Source organism: Sceloporus undulatus, chromosome 3 (assembly GCF_019175285.1).
Source record: "Sceloporus undulatus isolate JIND9_A2432 ecotype Alabama chromosome 3, SceUnd_v1.1, whole genome shotgun sequence".
Taxonomy (NCBI): Eukaryota; Metazoa; Chordata; class Lepidosauria; order Squamata; family Phrynosomatidae; genus Sceloporus; species Sceloporus undulatus.
Window position 1 is genome coordinate 263,648,829 of NC_056524.1, and position 12,964 is coordinate 263,661,792.

The 12,964-nt window shown below is 40.1% G+C and overlaps 1 protein-coding gene across 9 annotated transcripts in view; it reads left to right on the forward strand.

Annotated features, from left to right (window-relative positions):
• ATP11B (ATPase phospholipid transporting 11B (putative)) overlaps nt 1-12,964 on the forward strand; it is a 125,431-nt gene that overhangs the window by 44,297 nt on the left and 68,170 nt on the right. For all 9 annotated transcript variants that reach the window (XM_042456218.1, XM_042456219.1, XM_042456222.1 and 6 more), the window contains exons 4-8: nt 3,104-3,184; nt 5,636-5,743; nt 6,682-6,810; nt 9,581-9,684; nt 11,377-11,424. In XM_042456218.1, the coding sequence (XP_042312152.1) occupies nt 3,104-3,184; nt 5,636-5,743; nt 6,682-6,810; nt 9,581-9,684; nt 11,377-11,424 (470 nt within the window). The remainder of the gene's footprint in view (nt 1-3,103; nt 3,185-5,635; nt 5,744-6,681; nt 6,811-9,580; nt 9,685-11,376; nt 11,425-12,964) is intronic.

The following is a 12,964-nucleotide window of genomic DNA, read 5'->3' on the forward strand; positions in this document are numbered from 1 at the left end:
TGTGTCCAGTTCTGGGTGCGACAATTCAGAAAGGACATTGAGAAACTGGAGAGTTTCCAGAGGAGGGCAACTAAAATGGTGAAAGGTCTGGAAACCATGCCCTGTGAGGAACGACTCAGGGAGCTGGGGATGTTTAGCCTGGAGAAGAGAAGGTTAAGAGGTGATATGATAGCCCTGTTTAAATATTTGAAGGGATGTCATATTGAGGAGGGAGCAAGCTTGTTTTCTGCTGCTCCAGAGAACAGGACCCGGAACAATGGATGCAAGCTACAGGAAAAGAGATTCCACCTCAACATTAGGAGGAACTTCCTGACAGTAAGGGCTGTTCGACTGTGGAACACACTCCCTTGGAGTGTAGTGGAGTCTCCTTCCTTGGAGGTCTTTAAGCAGAGGCTAGATGGCCATCTTTCGGGGATGCTTTGATTGTGGTTTCCTGCATGGCAGGGAGTTGGACTGGATGGCCCTTTTGGTCTCTTCCAACTATGATTCTATGAATACTTTACAGTTCAGTTCAGTACTATCTCAGTTGTTTTAAGGTGAAGCTCTATTGTCAAGTAGTCTGTTAAAGTTTGTCCTTTTGACATCAGTATAGTCTGACATGCTGATGAGGGCCAGCGTGGCATAGTGGCTTAACCATTGGACTACAACTCTGGAGGCCAGGGTTTGATTCTCTGCTTGGCCATGGAAACTCATTAGATGAACTTGGGCGAGTCAACAGTCTCAGCCCCAGAAAAACCTATGAAGATCTTAGGGTCGCTGTAAGTCAGAAATGACTTGAAGGTACACAACAATAACATTGCTTGCCATGCTGTTTTTAGCCATACTATGACCATTTCTTTCTTTTTTGATAACTTCTTTTTTCAACTGCAGCCAATATGTATATTTTTAAAGATCATTAATTAAACTGCATGGATAGAGTTGTGACAATCATGTAGTCTCCTATCCACACTTTATACAGGACCTGGGCAGCTTTGCTTTAACTGTAGAAGTACATCATAATTTGGTACATGATGACTTCTTTTGTTTTGTTTTTCTGTCTTCCAGTGAATATTCCTCATGATTTTTTTTCTTAAGACAGAAAAACAATTCATTCTATTTCAATTTCTCCAAGAGTTTCTTTATATTTATGATCTTGTCCCTTGGACAGGAGACTGATTATACATTACATTCTTCATAGAGATAAGTGAATTCAGAACTCTGTTGGTGGAACAGAGAGTATAGAGTTTTATAATGTTGTGAATGGAATTGACAAATAGTTTTGAAATGCAAGGTAGAGTATACTGAAAACAGTGGCTTTTAATCAAAGTGCAGAAATTTGGAGCATACAAAATTACGATGAGAAGAATACAGATTTAAATGCATTTTGATGACTTGTACATTTTCATTCATTCCGAACTAGAGGTGAGCTGAAGTAGATCTAGAAAATTATAGTCCTAACAGGACTATATGTTGTACAGTGTTGCTGCTCTGGACTTTAAAAGTAGCTATTAAACTACTAGCCTCACATTTATTGTTCAAAACCTTCTGTTGTATTTTCTCTGGTCACTCACTGCTATTTACCTGTGGTGTAATTCCTTCTTGCTCAGTTGTATGTATTTTTAGTGAAGCAGCCACGTGGGCAGGCCATCTGCCCCATCACTGATTGACTGAGAAAGAGGACTATGAGTAGGTGGAAGGAACCACATAGCTGTTCCCACCATGTTGCTCCTACATTTAGTCACACTTTATCACATCTGGGTCAGATCATGAGGTAAAATCTTCCATGAAGCTGTAGAAAGGGCTGAATGGTCTTCTGAGCAAACCAAGTATTATTTGGGTTCTTATCTGTACATTGACACCTAATAGGTAAACAAGCCTTAAACCTGTTCTGTGTCCAACCTGCAAACAAAACCTAACCAAGCACAGCTTGGTTCCTTCAAGTGAAATTAAGCCTGTAAAGTAGACTGCTGACTGCCAGTGTTTTCTCTTAAAATGTGCTCTTCTAGGATTGGTTGCTGAATACTTATCCTTGGGACAGGATTGAGGTCTTGATTATTTGTACAAAATCTATTCTTTCAGTTTTCTATCTAATGTATTAAATCCTCCTTAAAAGTAATAAAACTCTTGGATTAATGTTAGTTTCCGAATAATTGCTGTCCCATCGATCTCCCTCCACTCTGAATGCACGCTTCACATCATGCAAGGTAGTGTTTTTCCTTTAGCAGAAGGAAAATGATAGGAGCAGAGCTTGTTAATATTTTCTGCTGCAGTTAGCACAACAGTAGTAATATGGCAGATTGCAATTGCAATAATCTATTATTTGGGATTAAAGTACATTACTAAGCTATGTGGTCACACTCTTATTTTGTTAATGCATATGTCCATCTTCCAACACCTCCATGGGCTGTCATCACTGTGTGGGAAGGGCAAATGTAGGGAGCCAGTCCTCAGAGTGGTTGCCTGATCCACATCTTAAATAAGTCTGAAGTAAAGGATGTTCATGTCTAGCAAAGCTGTAGACAGTAAAGAGGAATTTGATGAAACCCCTGTCAGGGCTGGCCTTGCAGTTCCAACCCTTGGCCTCCAGTCACTCACCTTGTGCTTTTACCCTTATGATCCCTTCCTGGATTTAGTATTCTAGCCTCAAGATAGATTCTATTCTAGACAAGTAGCTGTGTTGATCATTGGGTTCAGTGCAGTAAAGCGCGATGAGGTTTAATTGTTAATTATCAAAATAAAATATCCAGACAAGAGAAGTAGAAAATAAAACAGTACAGATTTATTATACAATGGGCCTGTGGTATCTGGTAGGGTTTGGTTCCAGGACCAAGTTCTCACTACTTTCTAAATTCCATTTGAGGCCAACATGACATCAGAGATAAGGCTCTGCTTATTGCTAGGCTCTTTCCCAACACTGCATTGGATTTCAGAGATTCTTGGAAGCAACTAGTTTTTCTTAATATATCCAGTGATGTTGAGAAACTGCTCAAGTCATGTTGCAGCAAGGTTAGCAGCAGTCACAATCCAAATTTTGTAGGCTCCTGCATGTGATGTACAATTTTGACTGTCATACTCCCCAAACTAGTCTCATCCTAATATTATCTCAACCTTTTTCCCCTTCTAGCTTATGATAGATACACCTACAAGTCCAGTTACAAGTGGATTGCCATTGTTTTTTGTAATAACTGTAACAGCAATAAAGCAGGTAAGGAAATGTGACTTGGCAGAATGTTGTTGTTACTTTTATTTAAATGTGTTAACTCAAAAACTGGAGCTCAAAATGTTTACGAATTAAAGTACGGTATAGGTAAAAACATATTAAAGTTAACATTAAAACAGAATTAAACTATTAACATTTTTAAAACATTAAAACAGAATTAAACTATTAACATTTTTAAAACAATCTAAAACATACATCTGAGAAAGATTTTTAAAAACAGTTGAAACAGTTAAATAAAAACAATACAGAACCTTGTAAAGCCTTTTCTTTAAGAACCACCAGCCATCCATGTGGAGGAAATGCATCAGAAAAAATGCCTCCCTTGAAGATCACAAGGTCTGTGGGTACTCATATGGGGAGATATGATCTGTCAAATAACCTGGACCTAAACTGTAGGGGACTTCATAGGTCATAACCAGCATTCTGAATGTGCCTAGAAACAGTCTGGCAGCTAGTTGATCTATTGTAACAGGGAGTTGCAAGGTAACACTATAGCTGCAGCTCTTTATACCAACTGAAATGTCTGAACTCTCTTCAAAGGCAAACCCAGGTAGAGAACATTACAGGATTCCAAATAAGATCTAACTGTAGCATGATGCATAGGACCACAGCTGAAGGTAGCATCCTTGTATCAGCTTACTCCCCCAGGATAAGTGGTATCATATTGTATGTTTATTGAATAGGCAGTGATGTGGAACAAAGCATATTACACTGTTGTGCTGCTGCATATGTAACCCTACATATTTCAGGAGAAGGGGGGAGAAATTGATAGGAGGGTGCTCTTTCCATTAGCAGCTGTCCATTATAATGTATAATTCTGCCTGTGTGCATATTATCTTTACAATTTCTGAACATCAGTGAGGGGAAAATAAGTAGTAGCAACTGACAGGAGAAATGGACATTGCTAGAGCAGTTTCCAGACTTGTGTCTATAATTTATGATTTATAGATTGCCCAATCCAGGTATGATTTAATGAAGACAGCTTGTATGTCCTTGTCTTTTTCATTGATATTGCATCTTTTTGGTCCTTTGTGACATACAAAGGATTCTACTGGACTCAATCTTATAGCCGAGAACAAGTAAATATGTTTTCTGTAGCAAAACAGCAGGTTAGCCTGGGGCCTTTTTTTCTTCTTTTTGCTCTGGCTGCCATGCACTTAGTCGCTCCCAGTAAGACACTTAAGTGGACAGTGACAAACTGACACAGAATTTTGGAGCTAGGGCATTGCATGTCAGCTTCCATTATAAAGACCTTTTTCCTGAGGTCTCACACTCATCCAAAAGAGTGAGTTCTTGCACAGTGGCATTAAAAAAAGCCTTGGAGTAGTTTATGTACTGACAGATGTTATAACAGATGTGAAAAGCTGTATGCAATGTTTGTTTTTGTTTAATGCATTTGTCACATACCTTTTTAGAATAAAAAGCTTCTTGTGGAAAATAACACAATCATATTGAACAGGAAAGCTTTAAAAGGCTAAAGTGTAGATTTCTTCATAGTTTGTGAAGCTGACTACTGTATTTTAAAATTCTATGTATTGCCAAGTCTCTGTAGTGTCTGTATATCTTAGGTTGTTAATGGGCTTGTATGAGATTTGTTTCCCTTGTCCTGCAAGGATTAAAGGCATCCCAACTTAGCCAGTTGCCTATTCTTCCCACTCAGTCAAGCAGGATATCTCGGGTGTGTTGCTTTAGAGACAGCTGTCGCACTTGGATACGTTCAGCTGAGTTAATAGTAAACAAGAGAAGGCTAGACACCTGCATCTTGTATGACCTTTCTGCAGACATTTCTTAGATCACTTCTATTTACTTATTCCCTTCTGTAATATGCTTGTTGGATATAAATGCGGCAGAACTGCTCATCTAACAAACACAAGAGAATATAACCTTGAAGACAGCGGTTGGAATCCAGCAGCCCTTAAGATGTTGGATCACTGCTCTCAGCATTCTTTAACATTGGCTATTTCAACTGAAGTGCAATGATGTCTGGAAAGCTTCGTGATTCCCATTCCCAATTTAGTGGGAAATTCTGCAATAAAGGAATTGTAGCACCTTATAGGTTATCCCATTAGTAAATGTATGTCCTTTTTGGAACTGACATAGGTCCATCAGCAGGAGCCTTAATGTAAATTGTAATAAAATTCTGAGGCATCTATTTTGCCTCTAACTTGTTCAGTTTAAAATGAATAGCACCACCACATTTAACCTTCCTTTTTTATCCAAAGTTAATCCTTCCTCAGTCCACCTGTTTTGAAAGTGATCTAAAAGTTAATGTTAGTGCTCCCAGGCCCTACTTCCCAATGGCCAGATTGCAGCTTTCTGTAAGCTAGGTTGTGTCCAAAGCAGCAGCTGGTTCCTCTTGGTTTTCTGATCCAACAAATATTTGTTTTTTCTCAATAATTTTGTGTATTATTAACTTTCTTTTTTCATCATTTACAGGGATATGAAGACTGGTTACGACATAAAGCAGACAATGAAGTAAATGGAGCTCCAGTATATGTCGTTCGTAGCGGTGGCCTTGTAAAAACTAGATCAAAGAATATTCGGGTATGTGTCTAAGGCCCGTTACAGACGGGCGTAAAATATGTCCTGGGGACATACTAGGCTTAGGGAAAGTGCGTGCCTTATGCATGCACCCAACCCTAATATGTCCCCAGGACGTACAAAATGGCAGCGCCCGTTCCACACGGGGGCCGCCATTACGTCACGAACACGCCGCCTCCAAACGGGGTGGCGCGGATGTGACATCTGTGCCGTGCGAAGGTGCATAGAGCGCCCTTTCCGCAGCACTAGAAGGAGCTCTGAAATGGAGCTCCTTCTGCGATTTGCATTGCTGGCGCAGCCTTTAGACGGCTGCGCCAGTGACGCAAGGGAGAAAGGGTCTGCGCGGCCCCTTTCTCCTCCTCCCCACCGCCGTCGGGTGTCCTTGGGGCATGAAGCCCCAAGGACACCCCTATCCAGGCCGTGGGGAAGCGGCCTTTTGCCGCTTCCCTGCAGCCTGGAAAGTGGTGGATCAGGGCCTCGGAGGCTGCCATTTTGGCAGCTGAGGCCCCGATCCGGCGGGGAAAGGAGCACCTACAGGCTGCCCCAAAGGGGCGGTCTGTAACACGCCTTAGTTGTGCAGAATAATTTTGTATGTTTCAGAAACCATGTTTCAGTGGTGATAAATTCCATGGTTGCTGCTTTACTTACAGTGGAATTGTACCAAAGTTAGTTGGATTAAAATAACAGTACTTGAGCTAGTGCTAGGAATTTCTCTCCCCTGCCACAGCTCTCCCTCCTAAAGTATTATACATGTGCTAAAAAGGGCTTCTCAGTCTTCTTGAGCAGATTATTAGGATGCAACTGAATTGACCAGTTGGATCCTGTCCAGCATTAATGTGAATGCTTTGGTCCAATAATTGACTTATAAGAGAGAGAGAGAGAGAGAGAGAGAGAGTGTGTGTGTGTGTGTAAATATATATATATTTGTTTTGTCTTTTCAGGTGGGAGATATTGTCAGAGTAGCCAAAGATGAAACTTTCCCTGTTGATCTTGTACTTCTGTCATCTGACAGAGCAGATGGCTCTTGTTACGTTACTACTGCAAGCTTGGACGGAGAAACAAATCTTAAGGTCTGTTTTCCTTACTTTTGAGTAGCACTAGTTTCAAGCATGTGCATTTTCAGTTCGTCTTACAGAGAGGGAGCGTGTTAATAAGGAATTTCCCTGGGCAGACTTCAGCACACTAAAATTTGCAATATCTCATAAGGCAGATATGTCCATTTTACTCAGCCCTAAGGGCCATGTCACTCCAGATCCCCTCATGCTTTTTTCCTTCCAATCTTTCTCTCTCCTTGTAATCCCCTTTAAGTTGTCTCCCCCTTCAAGGCCCTAGGGATCACATTGCAAATATACATTGGATAAAGGGGCGCACCAGGGAATTCCAGAAGAAAATCTGCATATGCTTTATTGACTACAGTAAACCCTTTGATTGTATAGATCACAAAAAGCTATGGCTTGCGTTTAGAGGTATGGGAGTGCCACAGGACAAGAGGCTGCCATCAGAACATAATATGGAGAAATATAATGGTTCCCAATCAGCAAAGGAGTCAGGCAAGGTTGCATACTATCACCCTATTTATTTAACCTGTATGCAGAAAATATTGTATACAAAGCAGTCTTAGACTCAAGAGGCAGGAGGAGTGAAGATAGGAGAAAGGACTATTAACAACTTAAGATATACAGATGACACAATACTACTAGCAGAAATAAAGACCTGGAGCAATTACTGAAGGAAGGTCAAGGAGGAAAGTGCCAAGGTTGGATTAATGCTGAATATTAAATCATCGTTGTTGTCATCACCACCACCACCATGGAAGATCTACAAGGATTCATGCTAGACAACGAGAAAATTGAAATAGTCTGAGTTCCTATATTTTGGTTCAAATATTGCTCAGAATGGAGATTGCATTCAAGAAATCAGAAGAAGACTAGGATTGGGAACTCCAACTATGAAAGAACTGGACAAGATAATAAAGCGTAAGGATATAACTCTGAACATAAAGTGACAATCATCCAAGCCATTATATTCCCCTCACCATGTATGGATGTGGGAGCTGGACAGTGAAAAAAGCAGATAGGAAGAAAACTCATTTGAGATGTGATGCTGGAGAAAAATACTGAGAATACCATGGACGAGGGCCATGTCAGTAACTAGATAATAGTAATCCAATTTGTTTAAATGTTTAATGACCAGACACAATTGATACATATGTTTTCAGTATTCTTATTCTGAAATTGGTAGTGCCAAGTATGAGTCAGCCCTTCAAAAGTTATGTGTAGATGTCCTTAAAAGTCCATTAGAGCTAAGCTGCTTCTTCTTGTTTCTGTTTTGTTCAGTGTTATTTTCTTTCACAATCCATTTTGTTTCATTCTATGAGCTCAAGTAACAAGACAATATTGAGGCAGCCGCTGTGCTTGGAACTTCATGTCCAGAATTTCTCTTAAACGACTTATTTAAATTTAGCTGAAGATTCAGTTGTGTAAAGCTTCTTTGAAAAGTCATGACAGTCACCCCAAGTCCCTAGTATATTTGTGCTGGAGAGCCAGAAAAATGTCTGGAACACATTTTTAGAATGTACAAAGGACCACAAAAGAGAGAAGGGTGTTGCTGAATCTGGCAAAAGCGGTATGCTCCAGCTTAAGTGCTAAATAGTAGACTACTCCTAATTCTTCCTTTTGGACACTTTTAGAAATCTAGAATACTTTATGCTACAATTTAAACAGGTTTGGGGCACCTGATACTATGCAAACCTATTTGTGAGTCTCACTCTGGTCAGTAGTGTGAGTGTATGCATTTGAATTCCTTACCACATTTTCCCAAATCCTTTTGCTCACTTACAACTTACTAAAACTAAGAGCAGTCCGTATATTTTCTGCATTTTCACAAGAATAATTTGATGAGATTTCTTTATGTTAGACTGTTGCATTGAACCTGTAGCCTGCAGTTGCACAGTTGGGTATAAGTACTGGTGTTGGTTGTCCAAAGTAAAATCCCATAGCCTTGTCAGATCTCATTTAGCCAGTGTTGAACTTAAATTGGATTGCTGCCCATGCATGTAGAGCATTGCCGTACCAGGAAGAGAAGACCCAGGGGCATGCTGCAGTGATGTATTCATACTGCATTTGTAGGCTTCAGTGGCCTGAAATGACACCAGCCTCATGGAAGCCTTTTGTTTGTTTGTTTGTTTGTATGTTTGGTTGGTAGTAAATAAACTGCTTTTTGCCATGCGCTGATGAGAATGTTAACACTTGATAAGCTGGCCATCCTTTATTGTCCTGCCAAATGGTGTGGTTTTTGAGTTCTCTTCTGATTCTTTGATTAAGTGAAAAAATATAAGGCTTTCCTGTTGACTTAGGAGAACAATAACAATAGCCTGCTCACCAAATATTGTATTGGTTACAATTATACCCAGTTTTAAGGTGGTAAAGATGATGTGCGTAGTTCTTCTGCATTTTTATCCCCATAACAGAGATGTTAGGGAGGCCAGTCTGAGAGGCAATGATGCTCCACCATGATTCAGTGTGAGTTTGAATCCTGATCTCCCTACTTCTGACCTGCCATTCTAAACACACCAGTTCTAATAAGAAATGGTGTTATGTACATTGTGGCAACTACTTAACAAATCATGGCTCGTGTTTGTTCAGTATTATTTCCCTTTGGTGACATATTGGAAAATTTAAAATGCAATTTGGAGGTTTAATTAAAGAATACATAAAGGGCTTTATAACCTGGCAGCTCTGGTGATGTGCAGAAGTAGTTGTCTTTAGCTTCTGTCTGATGCATTGCTCGTTAATGCAGTGCACATGGCAATGTATGTGTTTATATTTCTATCTCTTTCAGACACATGTTGCAGTCCCAGAAACCGCAGTATTGCAGTCAGTTGCTAACCTGGACAAACTTGTAGCTGTTATAGAATGCCAGCAACCAGAAGCAGATCTCTACAGGTTTTATTTTTGTACTTTTCTTTGAAAAGAGAATTTTAAATGTGATTGGTTTTGGAAATATTAAAGATTAGATTGCTTTAGACTGAACTGCTCCAGAAATTCTCACTACGGAGCTTTTGAGTACTGAGTGGAGAGCTCCATAGTGGCAGTGCACATCCCTCTGTTTGAAGCATTAATATTTTAGTATTATATGTAATGAGAAGGCTGTTGATGGGGAGAGGACATTGCCCTGCGTAGAAATCTGTTTGAATAGATTTCCACAGCATTCCTCCTTCTTAATATAGAAGGATTTCTTTGGCAGAACATTGATTGAACGTGGCTCTGATTGTCATCTGAACTTTCATCTATATGTCCTGAGTTAGGTTTAACACACTTAACAAGGAGTCTGAAGTGAATTAATCTTCAGGCATGGGGAAGGGTCCAGAGGATAGACTTAAGATACTCAGCTGACTTGAGTTTTCCTGCTGACAGCTACCATTCCATTTTCATTGTAACTATGAAGCCAGCTGACTGTCAGTCCTTTTCACCAGACAACTCCATGGCTTATCTCTATGAGATGATTGCTTTTGGCTGATGTAAACAGTTTTTTAGAAGGATAACTTGAATACTGTAATGGAGCCAACCCACAGAGTCTTTTGGGGTGTTAGGTCTTTCTCTTCTATACATCTTTTCTATTATTTCTCCCAGAAGTCCAGGCAGACTCATTGTTTTGTTGGAGGACATGACTGGGAATTTTCTGTTGCTTTAACAGGGAGTCTTCATTGGCCTTGGAAGGCTTTTTTTTTTTATCCTGCCCTTTCCCCAAAACTGGGACTCGGGGAGGCTCACAACATTAAAGAACACTATAATTAAAAGCATACAAAATAGTATGTTAAAATACAATTCAATTATTACATTATTAACACACGTTACATGTTTAAATAATAAAATGCAATTAAAAAGATAAAAATGTTTAAAAAAATACTTTAGAACAGTACAACACCCCAGCCCCTGTTTTAAAACTTTATGTTTTAAATGCATGACTAAACAGGTAGGTCTTAAGCTGCCAGTGGAAGGATGAAAAGAAAGGGGCCATTCTGGCCTCCCTGGGCTTGTGATGGTGGCAGCGATCTAGAGGCAGCCACAGAAAAGGCCCTCTCTCATGTCACCAGCAACTGTGCTTGTGATGGTAGTGGGACTGAAAGAGGGGCCTCCTGAGGATCTCAGAGTGCTGGTTGGTTCATACAGGGAGATACGCTTTGCCAAATAGCCTGGACCTGAACCATATAGGACTTTATAGGTCATAACAAGCACTTTGAATTGTGCCTGGGTTCATTCATACACTTTGCCCAGAATGAGGTGCCAAGGATGCTAGACTAAATATGTATAAAGTATGTAGTTTTGACTGATATTAACCACTCAAACTAATTAACTAATGAAGCACTTTTCTTTTCTGTGTCTTATCATATAATTGATTTTTGAAGGGGTAATTTTTACTATTTTTTTATTACATTAATTTTCTTCAGAAAATAATTATTTGTTGCCTTTAACAGTGTTTTTAGTATGTCTCCATGGTAGCCAATATTTAATGCCTAATCAAAAGATGAGCTTCTCTTTTTTAAATTTAACCATTCTTAAATTATAAACTGCAATCTGGAATAAAGTTTTTTCCCCTGGAAATATATTCATCTGACTCATGAATCTCTTCTACAGATTTGTTGGACGAATAACGATAACTCAACACATTGAGGAGATAGTACGGTAAGCCAGTGGTTAAAACTGTAAGCCAGGGATGGGCCACTGCAGAAGGGTGGGAGCCACAATAAGACATGTGGGACTACTCAAAGACTAAACTTTTTTTAAAAAATACTAGAAAAAAATTATCTTACTCTTTTTTCAGGAAAGAGAGGTGAGAGCATTTGGGGGGACCAACAAGATTTCTTTTGAAAGAGTTAAGCAAAGAGGATTTAAAACAGGAATCTGTTGAAAGGGTGTAGGCAAAGAGGATTTAATGTATGGATTCAAGCAAAAGGGGTTGGAAGAAGGAGTGAGAATGTTTGGAAGGACCGACAAGGTTTCTATTGAAGTGGGCTGAGCAAAAAGGATTTAAAACAGGGATCTGGTGCTAGAGCAGGGATTCAAGCAAAATGAGATGGAAGAAGGGATGGGATTATCTTATGATAAGATTTCTGTTGAAGAGGGTTGAACACAGATGCTTTAAAGCAGGGATCTGTTGAAGGGATTGAGCATTGACATTTTCACATACTAATAGCATGTGTGGTGTGTGTGTGTATGTGTGTGTGTATGTGTGTGTGCCTGGCTTCTACTCCACCAAATGCATCTGAGGAAGGAGACTAAAGTCTACGAAAGCTCATGCTGCCAGCTTTTTATTTCAGGTAGTCTCAAAGGTGCTACAGGATCTCTCTACATACAAATTCTGGTAAATGTTGTCTGTGCCACCCCCACCCTGTAGCCAGTTTAATCATTATGGAAGTGGCCTAGGGAAGAACAGAGACAAACTCAGTTCCTCTGCTGCTGACAAAGAGTGAAATATTGACTCCATTGCCAGAAAGTCCTATTTTTCAGTGGCAGAGAACAGCTCTAGACATACATAGTGGGACCCATCAGCTCTCTGCACAATACATCACATTACTGAGGAATGTAGCTGACTGTGAGGCCAAGACTATGGCATATGTGGTCACTCTTCATCATTACGTCTGGCTATGTCCATCTGCTCTCTGTCAGAGCACTCATGCAAACATGGAAGACATGTTACTCGACAAACTTGGTCTTTTCAACTCATCTTCTAATGACAAACTAAATGATCATCAGAAGATGATTACTACTGCATATAAGATCAAGATTACTGCCTCCTCAAAATCACTGATATTCTCTCAGTATAAGTCATCTTGGCATTGTCACCACCTGCTGACTGGTCCTCAGTCTTTTCCCTGGTTAGGATCTTCCCACCAATAATCATAGATGTCTAGTGCACACTACATTGTCCAGGAAATACTCCAACTCATCCCATTGTCTCCTTTGACTGTTTCCCTCTGCCTCTTTGCACTGCACTGCCAACCTTCACATACCGGCTCACTATCTTTTTTTTCCAATGTGATATACTGTCACCACTGATTGTTGGATTACTCCTGTTTCTCATATCTACCTGGGACTGCAGAATTTAGAGGAGTGTACACCACTCAGTGGCTTAGTGGTCAAGACGTCCGTTTCGATGATCGGAAGGTTGGCAGTGTGAGGCTTGAGTGCTGCATGATGGGATGAGCTCCTGTCACTAGTCCCA